At 40.5% G+C, this 15,898-nt stretch overlaps 2 protein-coding genes across 5 annotated transcripts in view; one reads left to right on the top strand and one right to left on the bottom strand.

Annotated features, from left to right (window-relative positions):
* Positions 1-6,196, top strand: part of LOC136777533 (C-Maf-inducing protein-like) — a 50,449-nt gene extending 44,253 nt beyond the window's left edge. For all 4 annotated transcript variants that reach the window (XM_066733918.1, XM_066733894.1, XM_066733899.1 and 1 more), the window contains exons 5-10: positions 215-460; positions 644-733; positions 806-1,058; positions 2,886-3,143; positions 3,348-3,648; positions 3,746-6,196. In XM_066733918.1, coding sequence (XP_066590015.1) covers positions 215-460; positions 644-733; positions 806-1,058; positions 2,886-3,143; positions 3,348-3,648; positions 3,746-3,870 — 1,273 coding nt within the window. In that variant the 3' untranslated portion in view covers positions 3,871-6,196. The remainder of the gene's footprint in view (positions 1-214; positions 461-643; positions 734-805; positions 1,059-2,885; positions 3,144-3,347; positions 3,649-3,745) is intronic.
* A 176-nt stretch (positions 6,197-6,372) lies between these two features.
* On the bottom strand, positions 6,373-15,585 carry Tsp (Thrombospondin). Its single transcript, XM_066733881.1, has 15 exons — positions 15,442-15,585; positions 14,877-15,033; positions 13,681-13,854; positions 13,372-13,598; positions 12,187-12,781; positions 12,036-12,121; positions 11,906-11,972; positions 10,326-10,533; positions 9,529-9,931; positions 9,306-9,458; positions 8,652-9,033; positions 8,168-8,521; positions 7,869-8,096; positions 7,278-7,787; positions 6,373-7,204 (listed from the first exon to the last, which is right to left on the bottom strand). The coding sequence occupies exons 2-15, from the start codon at positions 14,950-14,952 to the stop codon at positions 7,086-7,088; spliced, it is 3,582 nt and encodes a 1,193-aa protein (XP_066589978.1). The 5' UTR covers positions 14,953-15,033; positions 15,442-15,585; the 3' UTR covers positions 6,373-7,085.
* Positions 15,586-15,898: the final 313 nt, after the last annotated feature.

The following is a 15,898-nucleotide window of genomic DNA, read 5'->3' as shown; positions in this document are numbered from 1 at the left end:
CCCTCGGGCCACTGAATTTCTACTCGAAACCATATATTTACATGTACAGGATAACCCGTTATACAGTTAGAAAAATATTAGCAAAACCGATCACAACGAAAGTTTCAACCAAAATACGTCTCTTTTTTGATAAAATGCAGAATTAAAAAAAAAATATTTCCTCGTGATTTTTGCAAAATTGATAAACAGTTGGTAATTTGTATTGATTTTCCAGGTCCCCCCTGGTTACTGCCCTCGGTCCTGCCATCACGAGATGTCTGAAGCACACGGTGGACTTTGGCAAATCACCGGACATGAGAAAGCTACTCCAAGTTTTTGTCGCCGCCCTTTACGAGAACAATGACGGAGAGCAAGCTATCAGGGAGTATATCGCCTACGTGCACGGACCTGGAAGCGACTGTCCACACCCCAGAATACTCCCAAATTTAGTATCAATTTGCGTAGCCGCTATATTCCACAGGTAAATCAATCGCAATGTTAATGGACATGAAATTGTGAATTTTCCACGAATTTTAGATCCTCGTTATATAATTTTAACATTTGCGTCACGAGTGTTCGGTTAAAATGCACGTACCTTGACATATCATATATATATATATATATACACAGAGTTTAATTAGTATATTAAATGATCGAATCACAGATTCGAGGTGGCCAGCCGTTCGACGTTGAACGATTGCAGGCTGAAGACTCTACCGCCGTTGCACTGCTACCTTTTGGTCCTCAACGTGGCGTAAGTATTGAGAGATTTTAAACTCTTTTTGTGCGAAAGGATCAGAATTGTTGAAATCCTGTGGAATTCCAGGTCGGAATACGCCGATTGGAGACCAGGTCTTGGAGCACTTTTGCAACCAGTACCAATCCCGGAGGAAGCTTTGGCGATGAAGGATGTTCAGGACTCGATACTGACGTGCGTCATGCAGAGATTAGCCAAAGATCCAAGGTGCACAGTGCACAGAGTCTTGCTTCCTGTGAGGGAACCACGACCCGGTTGGCTCCACATCGCAGCACCTTCCAGCCCGGCCTGCCCGGACCGTGGAGAACTCTTTGGCGAAATGGTAAACCTCCTTCTCTCTCGGTGGTCCAAGAAAATCAGCGAATTCCCGAGAAAGAAAATTTCTGAAATTTAAAAAGTCACGTGAAAAGCTTCGTATGCCAAGAGTCGTACTACTATTGCATGAAAAATTAACGAATGAAATAATTCAAGAGATCATGGACGAGTGAATTTCGGTCGAAAGTCCTGAATGGTGCGCCAAGATTAAAGTTTAAAGTTAGACTCCATTGAAAATTCATAAGTATGTTCGAAGCATTTGGAAAACTTGATTTTCCGACCTTAACAAACTGCCTATAGCGAGTTCTCCTATATATATTATCCGGTAATTTGGGAATTCGTGACATGATAAGTGTGGCCAGAAATAAAACTCGTTAAACGGAAATAGAGCTGAGCGCCCGATATGCATTATAGGACGTCGTTTATTAATCTTCTCGTCTGAATCCATTCTGAATTTTAAAATCCGCGAGGACGTTTTAAGCTCTCGGTCGTGTGATCAGCTGTCTCGCACCTGCGTAACCTGCCAAGATTAACGAAGCATTATGCGTTATTCCCCTCCTCCCCCCTCCTCTCTCTTTATTAATTACATTTATTAAAACTAAAATTGCCAAGCCCAATAAAATCTCCTTACGTCATCTTAATCACACCTCTTCAATCTTCGTAATCCCCCCCCCCCTCTCTCTCTTTGTTTCTGGCGAAAAATCAGCTTGATTAATTATCCAAAGATCAACTAACCGTCAACCCCACGTTTATCGATCAAAGAGCAAACCTGTAAAAATTGAAAAATAAAGCAAAACGTAGGAAACTTTCTTCGATTGTTTTATAATTAACAAAACTAATTGGTTTTTTTTAAATGATTGGCATAATATTGGCACGAGAACCAAGACGGATCTTGAAGGATGCAACAGCGACACGGTAATAGCTTAACGAGTTTACAGAATCCTCTTTTATTTGTTAATAAACGCGCCTGATTAATTACTTCGGTTGAGTCTGATCAAATTTAGCCGCGCACTGATCGAATTACGAGCTTTAATGGACGATTACGGGACGAATTCTTACAGGAGTTTGCAATGAAATGCCCCCCCCCCCCCCCCTGTGCAGAGCTGAAAGTTGCTTGACGAATTCCACTCGTCCGAACTTTAATAATTAATTCCATTGGAGATTCTGATTTATATTGGTCGACTATCGATCCGCATATTTATAAATAGTCTTTCTGCAGCGGTCTCGATATAAAATGGAAAGTTAATTGCCATAGAGGACAATTGGTGGAACGGTGCCGTGTGCCAAAGATTAACGACGCCTACGAGATGGACACGGTTCAACTATATTAAAAAAGTTACAATTATAATACTCAGCCCCAGTTGAGCGTGGCCTTCAAATCCTCGTTAATTAACCGTTTCAATAATTTTTTCAATTATCAATAAATCCCCCATTCGAGCTATATCCCATTGGTCGGAAATTGTCTGAGAAACTTTTGCAGTCTCATCAATAACGATTAGGGAACAATTAAATTAACGGTCTGGGTGAAACGTCTGGCAAGGTGTTCTCAGCAAAGCTCGCTAATGAAATTGATATCCAGACCGAAGCTTCTATGACTACTCGCACAGTTGATCTCCCTAAAAAATACCATCGATCAGCTGTGAGAGAAAAAAAATGATCTCATTAATAAATGATCGATAGTCGGCAATAATTGTTCCGTCCACAGCTGTTTTAATATTGAAGCTAGCAAAGTTTTGGGTTAGAGTCAACAGAGTAGATCTATCGTGTCTAATATTATTGTATAGAAGTGTTTGTCTAGTGGACGTGGTTGACTGTGGTGTTTGTGTTTCGACAGTTGACGACACTGTTGGCGTGTTGCTGTCGAAGAAAGAGATTCATCGGGTCCCTGATGAAGCAAGCTGGCGACGATTGCATTTTGTTGGCTGTGAGGGGCTGCGACGCTGCTCAGGAGGCGCTTTGTTTGATGCTCGAGTGGCGTTTATTGCCCAACGAGGAGGCCCGACTCCAAGTGGTAAATGCCCTGGAATCCACGACTTCCGGCAAGGACCGCTACGCCGCCCTCTGTCAGAGACAGAGAAACTTGCAGGAACTGGTAAGCCACTTTTATTCCTCGGACGTTTGCTGCGAAGAAAAATTGAAGGCGAAGGAGGAGAGGAATAATCCGATATAAGCTCGAAGATTTATCGCTGAATGGGAGGGAGAAGGCTGCGAAGAATGACGACGCTGAATGAATAAAGTGACGCGTGGCCTGATTTTCAAAAAGCGCTATTGATGGATTTATTTTGTTTCTGTGTAGCAGCAGAAAGGTGGACCCAGGAAGTTGACGTTACCGGTCCGGGCTACCGACGCGGATGTCGCCCTACTTCTCGGTGGGCGTGCCTTGGGCAACCTCGAGTGTCTTAGTTTGGCCTTTACTTCGGTTACGTCCGCCTGCGCGGAACAACTGATCAAATTACCGGCCCTGAGGTATCTCAATCTTTGGGCGACGCAATTCGGTGACACCGGCCTGCAAATGATAAGCGAGCACCTGCAGAAGCTCCAAGTGCTCAATCTCTGCGAAACCCCAGTCTCTGATAAAGGAATATCCACTCTGGCCTGTGAGTATTCGCAAGATTCCTCAGACTTTCCTATAGATAATTCATATCGTTCTTTTTGAGAAGCTTTATTCACGAGGAATATTCTCATTATTTTCAGCATTGACGAGCCTAAGAAAGTTGAATCTAAATAGCACAAAACTCTCGGCACAGACGTTCGAATCGTTGAAGAAACGTTTGCCAGCTCTTCAGGAATTCGACGTAAGGTACACGGAGGCCTGGTGACCCGTGCCAAAGGCCAGGCCTGCACCGAACAGCGGCCAGGCCCGGCAAACCACCGTCAAAGCGAGAAACAACCATTAGGCGTTTTCGAGAATCCAACGCGAAGATCGATTCGAGCCTAATTATTCCATAAATCGATTGTCCAGTGGAGAGCGATGCCTTATTTTTCCAACAATCTACGCAATCCACTACGCGTATTCCTTTCTTGCTAATCTCTCGATAATTCCAAAGAGGAACACACAAGAATCTTTTAACAGTTTTCACAATATTTCACCTGTCTGTCGAATCTGCGTTCGAATCAAATTGCAATGGAGAATTCTTGATGTAATTTCCATCATTTATGCTTGCATCGATGCATTATTCTTCAGTTTTATTAATTATATATCATTGTTGATGAGAGAGGAGTACTAAATTGCTGAACTAACAAGTTTCATTCTGCGTATTTCGATCTGGCGATACAAGGTAACAAGAAATTTCGTGCTGGACACGTTGCGAAAACTAGTATCGAGCGAGACGAAGAAGAAGGACTTGGGGAGGAATCTGACTCTTTGAGGTCGAAACTCGAAGCCCTCAATTTAGGAGGGCCCGAGAAAAATTTAGCAGAGAAAATCGTGGCTCTCTACGCTTAATATTAGCATGCTTTCTAGAAAGTTTTTCATGCGAAATAATTATAACGAGATAGGATCTCTGCGGAAACGCAGAAGAATCGGAACGAAGCTGAAAATTTGGTCGTGAACTCGTTAAAATCACGACGCAAGTTTTTTGTTGCCCATTGAGAAAAAATGCAGAGAGAAAATTCTTACAGGACTAGCACGATTTGACAGAAAAAAAACTCGAATGGTGTTATAGGTCCAGTATTTCTATTTCAAAATGACATTAGATTGAAGTCTCCTAGTAAAGCATTATCGTTAACCGTGAAATTGTATAAAATAAAAATTCTCATACGGATCGCGTTGATCCCTATCGAACTCACGAATTTACAAAAGTACGACTTGACCCGATTATCCAATACTCCAAAACTCTTTCAAGCAGCAGAGATAAATGTGCGAGAAAGTACCGAAACGAAAGTGTGTAAATTGTAAAAAGGACTACGGCAGGGACACCTTTAATCCTGTGTACACTATCACGGTTGATAAATTTTCCTTGGGGGTCGAGGGAGCAAACGAAGTTGGAAAATTGGTGGGAAACTCTTTGGACGGTATGATAGAAAGCGTGGGAAAGCGAGTGGAAAGCTGGAGAAGAGAAAAGAGTGTGAGAAAAATCTGTTCGTCCATCGTTAAGATAATGTGATAATGCTGATAGTGATAGGAAACCTGGTTAACGGCGAGCCTGCATTGGCACTAGCCGATCCCGGTCGTTGTTACCGCTAGTTGGAGAATAAATTATAAAAAAGAAATGAAAATCCACGTTAACGTTAGACAATTATCTAGCCGATAGTGCTAATCCGAACCTGCCGATTCACTTCTTCCCGCGACGGGTGCCCAACTGCCTTAATCAGCGAGTCTCGAAGCTACCACTGCCACAAAGTGTGCGAAGTCGAGTGCCGCGGTAGACGCGACACTTTAAAAAGAAGCGTTGAGAGAAGGTTAGAGGAGTGGAGGATGGAAAAGCGAAGGATAAAGTAAAGAAAAGAAATTATAGCAGAAGCGCCAAGAAATGCGTTCGGATCTCTCAATCTCAGGCACTAGCGCGACACGTCCCTCTGGAGGTATTAATCCATGCGTTCCTTAATGTAAATAGATAAGTAGATTTTAAGCTCGTCATTTTGATCCCCTTCCAACTCTGCCCTCTTCACCACAGCATCTCTTCCAATACCTTATACCCACTCACCCCATTACTCTGCGTAGAGTTTAATAATTTATTCTAGTTAGTATATTTATATATACACATAATTATACAATATCTCTCTTTCTCGCATAATTCGCTCGTATTACTGTGCGGACACACTTAGGATAATTAACGAATTTCGGTATAAACGCGCCACTAAGCGATCCGGAATCATCGTCGATGTCGTGTCAACAAACCCGCTGGAGCCGCGTGCTAAATTCGACAAATAACAATTCCGCACGCCGGGCTTGTGACGCACTTCCGTTCTTCGTTTCGATTATTTTTTATTACCATTATATCGTTATTATTTTCTTTACTGCAATGTTATATATATATATCTATTATATATAATAATTATTATTATTCTTCTTATATTCTTATTATTACTATTATTATGTTTATTATATTAAAGCTGCAAGGGAGCAAGCATTGTAAGAAGACTGTTTACGTCAATTTTAATAAGAAACATTAATTTAAGGAGATACGATTATTCACTTATTAATGCAAATAATAAATTTGAATTTAATACCTCAAATTTTTATGTTTCATTAAGCCTAAAATAAATGTTTATTTAGATGCTACCTTTTCTTAATCGAAATATTTATTTATCGTATAATACAATCTTTACTCGAACAGAGTTTAAAAATATTTTGGATATTTCGTTTGTTATTCAATGATGTTTTTCTTTATTTTTGTAATTGGAGATAATGTAGCTTAGCTTAAATTTTGTTTGTTTGTTGGTAAACATTTCTTTTCTCTTATCTTGGAACAGACAACGTGCTTGATGTATTCCTTTAACACTTACTGGCTTTAATACAATATTAATTCTGTTTTAAGTGTTATGGCGTTTGACTGAAGATATTTGAGTTTTCTCATGGCTATCAAAGTATGTTATTATTACAACTATGTTCTCTTCAAGAAGTAGAAAATATTTTATGATTATTAAGTAGTCCATACAAAATTATTACATAGAATCATAGTGATTTATATTGACTATTTACGGACATCATAATATGTAGTCTTTCTACATACACTATATATATATATATATATATCCATATAGCAAATTTACAGAAAATAAATTACATATCTGTCAATAGATTAAAAAGAATTTAACTTTTGATTTTAAAAACTACGAAATTACTAATTTCTTACACACGCTCAGTATTTATAAAAATGTCCAACTTACCTTACAAAATGCCATTTCTTATTTAAGAAAAAATATTTTTAAAGAGCAAATTAATTAACGAATAATATTGCATGCTCTACATTGAGTAAGTTTCGAAAAAGATAAATCGTCTAACACATTGTAGTTAATAAGAACCATGTTTTTGGATATTTTGGTTTCTAGAATTATACGTCTTTTTGGATTAGACAGTTATACATAATCACTATCCTCCATATGGTGTTTGATTAGTGGAATCATAGAACGAAGATTCGCCAGGCTCTATTGAAACTTCTTTCTTCATATCGGGCAGTAGCTCTTCGTATACGGATCTTGGAACGGTTTCTATGAAAAAAAAAAAAAAATACATAACTCATGCTCTAAACTCGTATAATATATTTCTATTAAAATTACGAACCTTTGCATTTGTATAATAAATCGGACCAGATGATCATTTCTTGAGAGAAGCAGAAGACACCGAGTCGTCCACCCTTCAACGTCGAGTCGTACACGTTGCCCGAATCAGTGACGAGTCTGGTTCCTTGATATAGCCAAAATCTGATAAGGCCAATTCTAGGTCTGTGCATCAAATGCCATCTGTACGGGGTCTTATCCTTCCATCCAACCTTATTAGGATCCTTCCACAACATCTTAACTTGATTGGGAGTATCCTCGTTGTGCCACAAACTATTCCTCAGCATCTCTCCTGGTCCAGTCTCGGATTCCACCAGTTTCAACTGTATTCCAGGTTCTCCAATCGCACGGAATGGATTAGGCTGCCAATAAGGCTGATATCCTTTCTTCCAGGAGACCACGTAAAATCTGCGATTATCCTGATACGAGAAGACAAATCCAACAAAATCATCATCAAAGTCGGTATCGACGAAGAAGGTACCCTCAAAGTCCACTCCGCTGAACACATCAGGACCTTAAACGATAAATAACACACGCACACATTGAAATGAACTTGGAACATGAGCTCAGTCCTTCAGGAACGTTATATTCATACCGATAGCAATTCCAGGATCACTGTTCTGCGTTTCAAGGATTTCCGCTCCACTGTGATGTATTTTCCAGATAGGATCAATTTGGGATGTTCCAAAAGGGTCCAGTGCTACCGTTGTGTATCTTCGGAAATCCGTCGTCCACACCAAACTATTGTTCGGACAGTTGTCATGTATGTTTATAACTGTGTCGTTGTCGTAGTCATTCCAGCAGGCGTCACCAATGCCATCGTCTGAAAATCAATTTTCAATTTAAACTGAATATCTACAACGTGAATTCACAGGAAGAAGAATAAAAACTTACTGTTTATATCACGTTGATCCGGATTATAGACAAAAAGACAATTATCCCTATCATTTGGTACGCCATCGTTATCAATGTCATCATCGCAGGCGTCACCAATGTTATCATTATCACCGTCATTCTGGCCTGGATTGGGCACATTGGGACAATTGTCCCTGTCATCTTGAATACCATCGTGATCTCTATCATAATCATTGTCACACACATTCCCAACTCCATCATAGTCAATGTCAGCTTGATCAGCGTTAGAAATATGCGGGCAATTATCGCAGACGTCCCCTACACCATCCCCATCAGAATCCAGCTGATTGTGATTTTTTCTCAATGGACAATTGTCTTGTCGATTGGGAATTGCTGCAATATAACGTTTCAAATGGAGAATTGATGCGATGACGTGAAAAATTATTCAACTTTGAATGGAATTTCATGTATAAATTGGATCTCGTGTGTTTGATCGTATATATATATATATATATATACGTACCATCGTCATCCATGTCATGATCACAAGCATCCCCAATCGAATCACCATCGGTGTCTTCCTGCCTGGGATTTTTATCCATGGGGCAATTATCGCACACGTCACCGATTCCATCTGGTCCGCCATGGTCCATATCCTCCTGACCCGGATTATGCGTGAAGGGACAATTATCACTGGGGTTTAATACTCCGTCGTTATCAGAGTCATCGTCGCAGGCGTCACCGATGCCATCACCATCGGCGTCCTCCTGTCCGCTATTAGGCACGTAAATACAATTGTCCGCCCTGCAGCGTTTGTCACGACATGATAAACTTCGGTCGGGTATACCGTCGCTGTCCGAATCCGGACCGCAGGAGTGTCCATTTCCAGCCCAACCTATTCGACACTGTACGGTCAAAGGAAAAATCCCATATAAATGATTTATTCTCCTATTCCTCTTCCTTATATCCATCCTTCGCAATTTTAAATACTAAAATCCTATACCGAGCTAAACCTCCTTTGATGGCAAATCTTTATTCAAATAGTATGAATTAAAAGATCCAGGTGATTAAATCTCATTAATATCAAATAAATATTTAAGTAAAACTATTCAAAAAAATTGTATTTTAATTAATATATTATTTTCTTCAGAGCAATCATGTTGCTCTGTATACTAACTCGACAAGTGTATTCATCCCTGTAGAGGCAGAGGCAATCAGCATTGGGGTCACAAATAGTTATCATATCCGGACAGACGTCGTGTCCACGTCGACATCCAACAGTCTGATTACCTATAAATCCTGCCAAGCAAGGACCACATCTGAAGGATCCCTGTAAAGATTAGGAGCATGTAAAAAAATTTAAGGGATTTTTAGGCGAGATTTTCCTCTAAGAGACTCACCTCGGTGTTGATGCATTGAGAGTGGGGAACGCATCCTCCGTTGGAATGCTCGCACTCGTCAACGTCGTGGCAGATTTGCCTCTGGGTCCGAGCCATTTCCAATCCTATACCTTCCACCCGGGAACCAGTGTATCCCGAGGGACAGGGCTCGCACCTGTAACCAGGACTCAGGTTGATGCACTGCACATGTCGGTGGCAAGGACGCGCCAAGTGACACTCGTTGATATCCTCGCAGATGGTACCGTTTCCGGTTGAACCTTCGGAACACGCTCCACATTGGTAAAACGGAGGATAATCGGCTGGATAACACTGCACCGATTGGTGACAAGGATTCGCATCACAACCTCTGCGTCTCTCGCATGTTACTCCATCCCCAACGTATCCGTGTGGGCAGGGACCGCACCTGTTCACCAAACTTCTCGTCAAAATTATCCTCCTTCGAAACAAAGCCGCCTAACAATCGATCGTCACTCGATTATTCGTTACTCAATACTTCATGATAGTCGACTATTGGACCACTTTTCATTATTAAGCTTCATCGATTTAACGAAAAGCTTGTTAGATCGATGATCTTATCACCACCGAGTAGAAAGATATCATTGTTGCATGTATTAGTGGTTTGTAAATAAATATAACAAAAAATTCATCGAGTTTTACTTTTCTTCTTGATTCTAGTTAGGGGTATACGATTTTAATAGTGTGTCTAAATAAGTATGGTTTTGTTGTGACTTTAATTGAAAATTGAATTGTATTTTTCATTCTGTTGATTGTTTTTAGTTTGGTAATAAGCTTATGACCTGTAACCAGTAGGATCGTTGTAGCATCTGACTCCTCGAAAGCAGGGATCATCGGCGCAGGAGGGTACAAGAACTTTGATGCAGACACGTCCATTTCCGGTCATTCCACTGGGACAAGGGCCACACTGGGGTCCTGCAGGACTCTCCCTACAGTAGGCGCCGGGGTAGCACGGTGAATTCATGTCGCAACCAATACGCGGTGGCGGCTCTGAGGAGCGAATGAATTTAATAACGCTTTTTGCAAAATGATGGAAACTTAACTTCCGGTTTCACTCGGAGCATCGTAGATTCTACCAATCGCCAACGGTAACGCGGCTCCATTTGCCGAATAATTTGGTTAATTTTTGGTGTTTTTTAAGAAAATGACAGATATTGGAGAACAAAGATTGGAGAACGTTGCAGTTGGCGATACAGTCGCGGTTACCTACGCACCCATTCTGAGCGATTTTCATCGAATGCAGTCCGGCGCTCATTGGCTTTTGGCTATTGGCGATGGTCAGAGAGAGCGAAGCCAGCTCGGGCCGCGTGTCACTTTCCTCTTTCACAAATTTTAGTCCTCCTTTCTCTCCGACGGAGTTCGACTTCCGGTTGCAAACGTCCCAGCGAGCGACCCCATCGCACCATTGGCTTTCCTATTTCCTCCTCTGCTACCCCCACCCTCTCACTCTCCCCGTAATGCACTAATTTCCAGCTCGAAACTTCACTCGGCCCGAGTAGCCCCGTTCTTAACTGACGCCAACCCTTCAGCGACACAGCCATCCTGCATTCAACAATCTCTCCATTGAATCGTGCAAATGTATTTTAAGTTTGTGCAAAATTCTTTGGAGTATTCACTTCGGTCTCTCTCTCTCTCTCTCTTTCTCTTTCTCTTTCTCTTCCCAAAATCTCGAAAGTCATTCAGAAGTAAGAATTTTGAGTTAATGAAAGATTCACCAAGAAAAATCATGCCAATATTACACAGTCTGATCACTGAAGGGTTAACGAGGGGCCAATTTCGAAATTAAGGTTAATGCATTTTACCATTAAAAGACAAGAATCTCTCCTCAAGGTATACTATACGGTACTCTCGATTAAATATGCAAATAACTGTTATTAATTAAAATTCAGAAAAAACTGATTTCTGAATGTCTCTTATCTTAGATTCATTTGTCTTTTAAATGATTGTAAAGTTATTCAATCACGAGAATCACAACAGTTTAAGTTTTCGACGAAATATTATTTATTGTGGCGTAGGATGATTTCATACAGATCGTTTCTTATTCGGATACAAATGTACGGTGAATCGTTCAAAGTACAAGTACACGCGATAATGAGGAAAATCCGTGAATACTGATTAAGAAAGTACTATTGGTTAAGTGCAGAGATGATAGTTTGGCGTTAAAGTTGAAGAAATGAAAGAAGAGGAGTATGGATATAAAATGTCAAAAACTGAACACTAGTATCAAAGAAGCTGTAACAAAGAGTACTTATCGAAAAATTAAGTCAAATACGATAATGTTCTATGATTAGGGATTTGCACACCAAAACAGCTATGCCATTTAACAAAATTTATTGTCTTGGTACGACGAAACTTCACTCACCGGTGACTGGCACGTGACACCCTGCACAATTTTCAATCAAGTGACGAAGATGTTGAGTTTCTTGTCTCTGTAATGCAAAATTACACAAAATTTCAAATCTCGTTACTTTGGATACATCAACATTACTTACATTCAATTCAATCTCTTTCCAAACTCGTCTCGTAGCCTCTATCAACTCGTTCAATACCTTTACCAGCTGAATTCCATCAATGCAGACTGCAAAAAGTTACAGAGTTTGTTGATAAATCTTTTTTCAAAAGTAACCAAAAAGTACCACTCACGTTTTTCGTCAAGGGATTGAATTCCAATGTCTCCTCTTCTAGGTACCCTCTTCTTCGCAGGTGAGTCCGTTTGGTTTGGGTACCTCTGATGATCCTTGTAATTATCAGATGGATAATCATTGGTGGTACGATGGTAATTGTGCAAAGATGATTTTTCAAGTTCATCCACCTTGAAACGATGGGGCAGATCCTGCTGCGATTGGGTGATACCTGGCTCCGTTGATCCTGATCCATAAGATTTCCTAGATCCTGCATCACCGGTCGTCTCAAATTCCGGATCATCCTGATTGGGCCTCCTCAACCTCGTCGAGAAATCACGATTTTCATCGGAATCAGGATCTGCTCTATGAGATCCTTTCCCTTGACTAGAATTATGCGGATGGTTGGTTCCACCATTTCGACCATCGTCATTTTCGTACGAATTCGAATTTGAGCCATAATGGTCTGTTCCAGAACCCAGCCAGTCTGGCAAAGTACTTTCGATAGCAGGCAAATTATCTATATCTATCGTATTTTCCGAACACTGTATATCCTTCAAGGCATCTTTGATCGTAGTGATGGGGTATACTCTCACCTGGACCCTTCGTTCCCTAAACTGAAAAAGAATCAATTTCAATGTGATGATGAATGTGAAATATTATCACTGTATGATAAATATTTTAGGAAATTAAAATCAAGAATCTCTCATAGGATAAATTTTTTAACGAGTTATGATTTACAATATGATCAAAGAGTCAAAGCTATCCAGAAGCAACAGTAAGGGAAGGATCGATGGATTCTTATGGGATCAATGAATTCCATTGAGCTATTAAATCATTTAACCGAATGAAGCTGCGAAGCCTGCAACCACAGGTATTGTGCACCGTTACGATGGGTTAAGCAAGCTGCTAGTCGTGGGTAATAAAGGCGAGCAACCTAGGTTTTGCCGGCCATATTTGGAAAGACTTCGTCCCACGATCGAAAGCGTCATCGGTGAGTGTAAACAAGAATGGGTCGTGAGACTGCACCGGGAACGACGGGGAAAATGCCATGATAAGCTTGAGAATTCGATTGACCATTCCTCTTTATCTATATATACTATGTTAATTCGTTTCGATTAGAGGAAACTGGTGAACCATTAATCACTGGTGAACCGTTCATTCTTTCTAGAGATCAGTCGATGATCGTATCCATCTTGGTACTCACCACTTCCACCAAAGGCTTCTCTTCCAATTCTGCCATTTCTCGAAATGATTTTTTCAGTCTCATTGCTCCCTGATGAACACAGTCAACGTAAACGTCCACGCGTTTATCCGGCTCCGATTGGCGTACCAGCAGCAACAAACTCTTCATTGGTGTATTGACATTCAGACTGTCAACCGTAATTTGCTCCGATATTCGTCTGTATTCGCTTTCGTAACTTTCAAGCATCACTGTAGAATTATTTTACAAGATTATTATTTTTAACAGAGATATTTGTTTTTATATTGCACGTTCGGTGTGCTTGATGCTCACCTTTTTTCGTTTTTCTGTCGATCATGAGAACCATTTTTGATCTCAGACTGCCAAATTTGACAGCTAAAAGAGTCTCGATGCCAGTTGCTATCTGCTTCTTCTTAAATTTTAGGTGCTTCAACGAAATGGCAAAATTATTTTCATACCAGATGTCTTGTAAATTCAACGACAAAGCTGAAATAAAAAGAATATTATATATAGTACTGTAGAGAGCTAGTTGGGGCAATATATATGTTAATACATTTGGTGATTTTCTTATTTACTTATCATAAGCAGTATGTGTTTATAAACTAGTGGGGTTGTGACTGGATTTGCGAGTTGCACAAGTTTTCGTATTACAATCAAATTACGAAAACAGAGATGGCGAACAGCACTCAGAAAAAATTTGCTTTCGAAATGCTGTTAATTTTTACACTCTTCCCCATCGACCATGGTATTTAATTTCCTGCGTAGGAAATTTCGAGGGCGGACTGCTCAAAGCAGTTTCATTACGAATATTTCATTATTTCCCTGTCTTTAATTTTGTAATATTTAACATATATCCCAGGTATTTTGAATATTCAAAAACCGATTTTACGATGTAATAAAATTTTCTCAAGTTTTACAAATAATTTTGGGGTCCAGCTACTTCAAAAATTCCGACCAAATTTGATCACCTTACTGCGCAGGTCGAATTTTGTTTTCATTGGTTCTAAAATAATAGTATAATACCAAGTACTGAACAGTTTACTGACCCAAGCAGCCAATGATTACCGGTCGTTTCTCTCTACCGGGTTTCTTGTTGCCATTAAGACTGGTTTCCCATAAACCAAATACGTCCAGTCAAACCAAACGTTGCTTAGGAAATAGCCGAAGAGCCCGGTGGGAAAAAAGTACAAAGTTCCACTCGTACATTTATATTTAATTCGCACAAATTCTTACAGCTGACCTTGACAAATCATAGCATCTTCTATTTGACATCTCACCGTGTTACAATGAGATCACAAATGAATCACACCTGAGTCATACGAGTTTTCATCCAATGAATAAACAAACTTTGTCATTTTCCGTATATTGCTACTTTGCTATAAAAGTTTTCTCAGAATCGTTCGATCATTGTTGGATCAATATTTGTAAATGTGTAAAAATAATCGATTATCATTGCTAATGAGTTTTACGCGTTAGTCAATTGTCATCTGCATTTTGCCGTTACGTACCATCGTCAGGGGTGAGACTGGAATCGGCAAAACTCGCGGCGAGCGCCACGAGCAGTAGACCCAACACCAGACGCATTCTTCTTAAAAGACTTCCACTTTTAAGTAGAAAAAGACTGCTTGGCAAATCCTGCGTCCGCCCTCGCAAGAGCCGCAACTACTGTATACAAAAATTATTCAAACGCTACAAAAACTTTACTAGAAAAGAAAATCTAAACTTTCCAATCATAAAATAAAATATTTCGATTGCTTCCACCACACTCTTAAACTCTGTATTTTACGATCTACGAAAAATCTGTAACTCCGTGTAACACTTGATATAAACTTTAAAATTGCGGGTAATAAAAACAGAGCTATATTGTTTAAATCATAGAATATTGGTAGGAAACTGGAACAAGTGGGAAGAATTGGAGTGGATGAAATTTAATTTCACGATTAACACACACACACACACACAGGTTAGAACTACTTGAAAAATTAGACCATATAGGGTTAAACTAGTCGTACATAGTAGGGTGAGGAGGATTGTTAGAATGGTATTTTTTTCGTGGATCCAAGTATCGAGTACCTGGGTTTTTGTTTCTCGATGCAGAGAGAGACTCGAATGCAATGTGACGCGATTTTGATTAATTTCGAAGCGAAGCGTCGCGACGCTGGTAGACGCAGGAGTGCGCGCGCGAGTTCGGGCGCGTCTTGCGACGATCTTGGGAGATCGCGTGTGTTCGGTACGTTTCGACTGGAGAGCGGAAACGCAGGGGCCGCCGCTTTATACGTCGCCCACCAGAGATTCCCGGGGAAAAAGAATTCCCCGTTCGTGTGTGCCTATACACACACAGGCGGCTCTCCCGCGCTGTGCACGCGCGTGTTATGCGTGCACACGAACGCAGCCTCGCACATACATACGCAAAAAGACACATCGCCCACGCGCCCGATGCACACCCAAAACAAACCGAGCGACGAGAGAAGAAAGATCACGTGTGCCACCACGGATTTTTTTTCACTGGCCCGAAACTTTTTAACTCGAC

This window comes from Prorops nasuta, unplaced genomic scaffold, assembly GCF_024137725.1.
Source record: "Prorops nasuta isolate Cenicafe-Biocafe unplaced genomic scaffold, Cenicafe_Pnas_1.2 PNAS00002, whole genome shotgun sequence".
NCBI classification, from domain to species: Eukaryota; Metazoa; Arthropoda; class Insecta; order Hymenoptera; family Bethylidae; genus Prorops; species Prorops nasuta.
This window is presented reverse-complemented; position numbering and strand designations above follow the sequence as displayed.

Excerpts from the sequence above, each read along its gene's own strand:
- Tsp (XM_066733881.1), bottom strand. The coding sequence starts at position 14,952 with ATGCGTCTGGTGTTGGGTCTACTGCTCGTGGCGCTCGCCGCGAGTTTT. Across the intron at positions 9,932-10,325 it reads AACGATCCTACTGGTTACAG|GTGCGGTCCCTGCCCACACG; the intron begins GTCATAAGCTTA and ends TTTGGTGAACAG. Across the intron at positions 9,034-9,305 it reads GGGATGAATACACTTGTCGA|TGTCGAATAGGTTGGGCTGG; the intron begins GTTAGTATACAG and ends TTGACCGTACAG.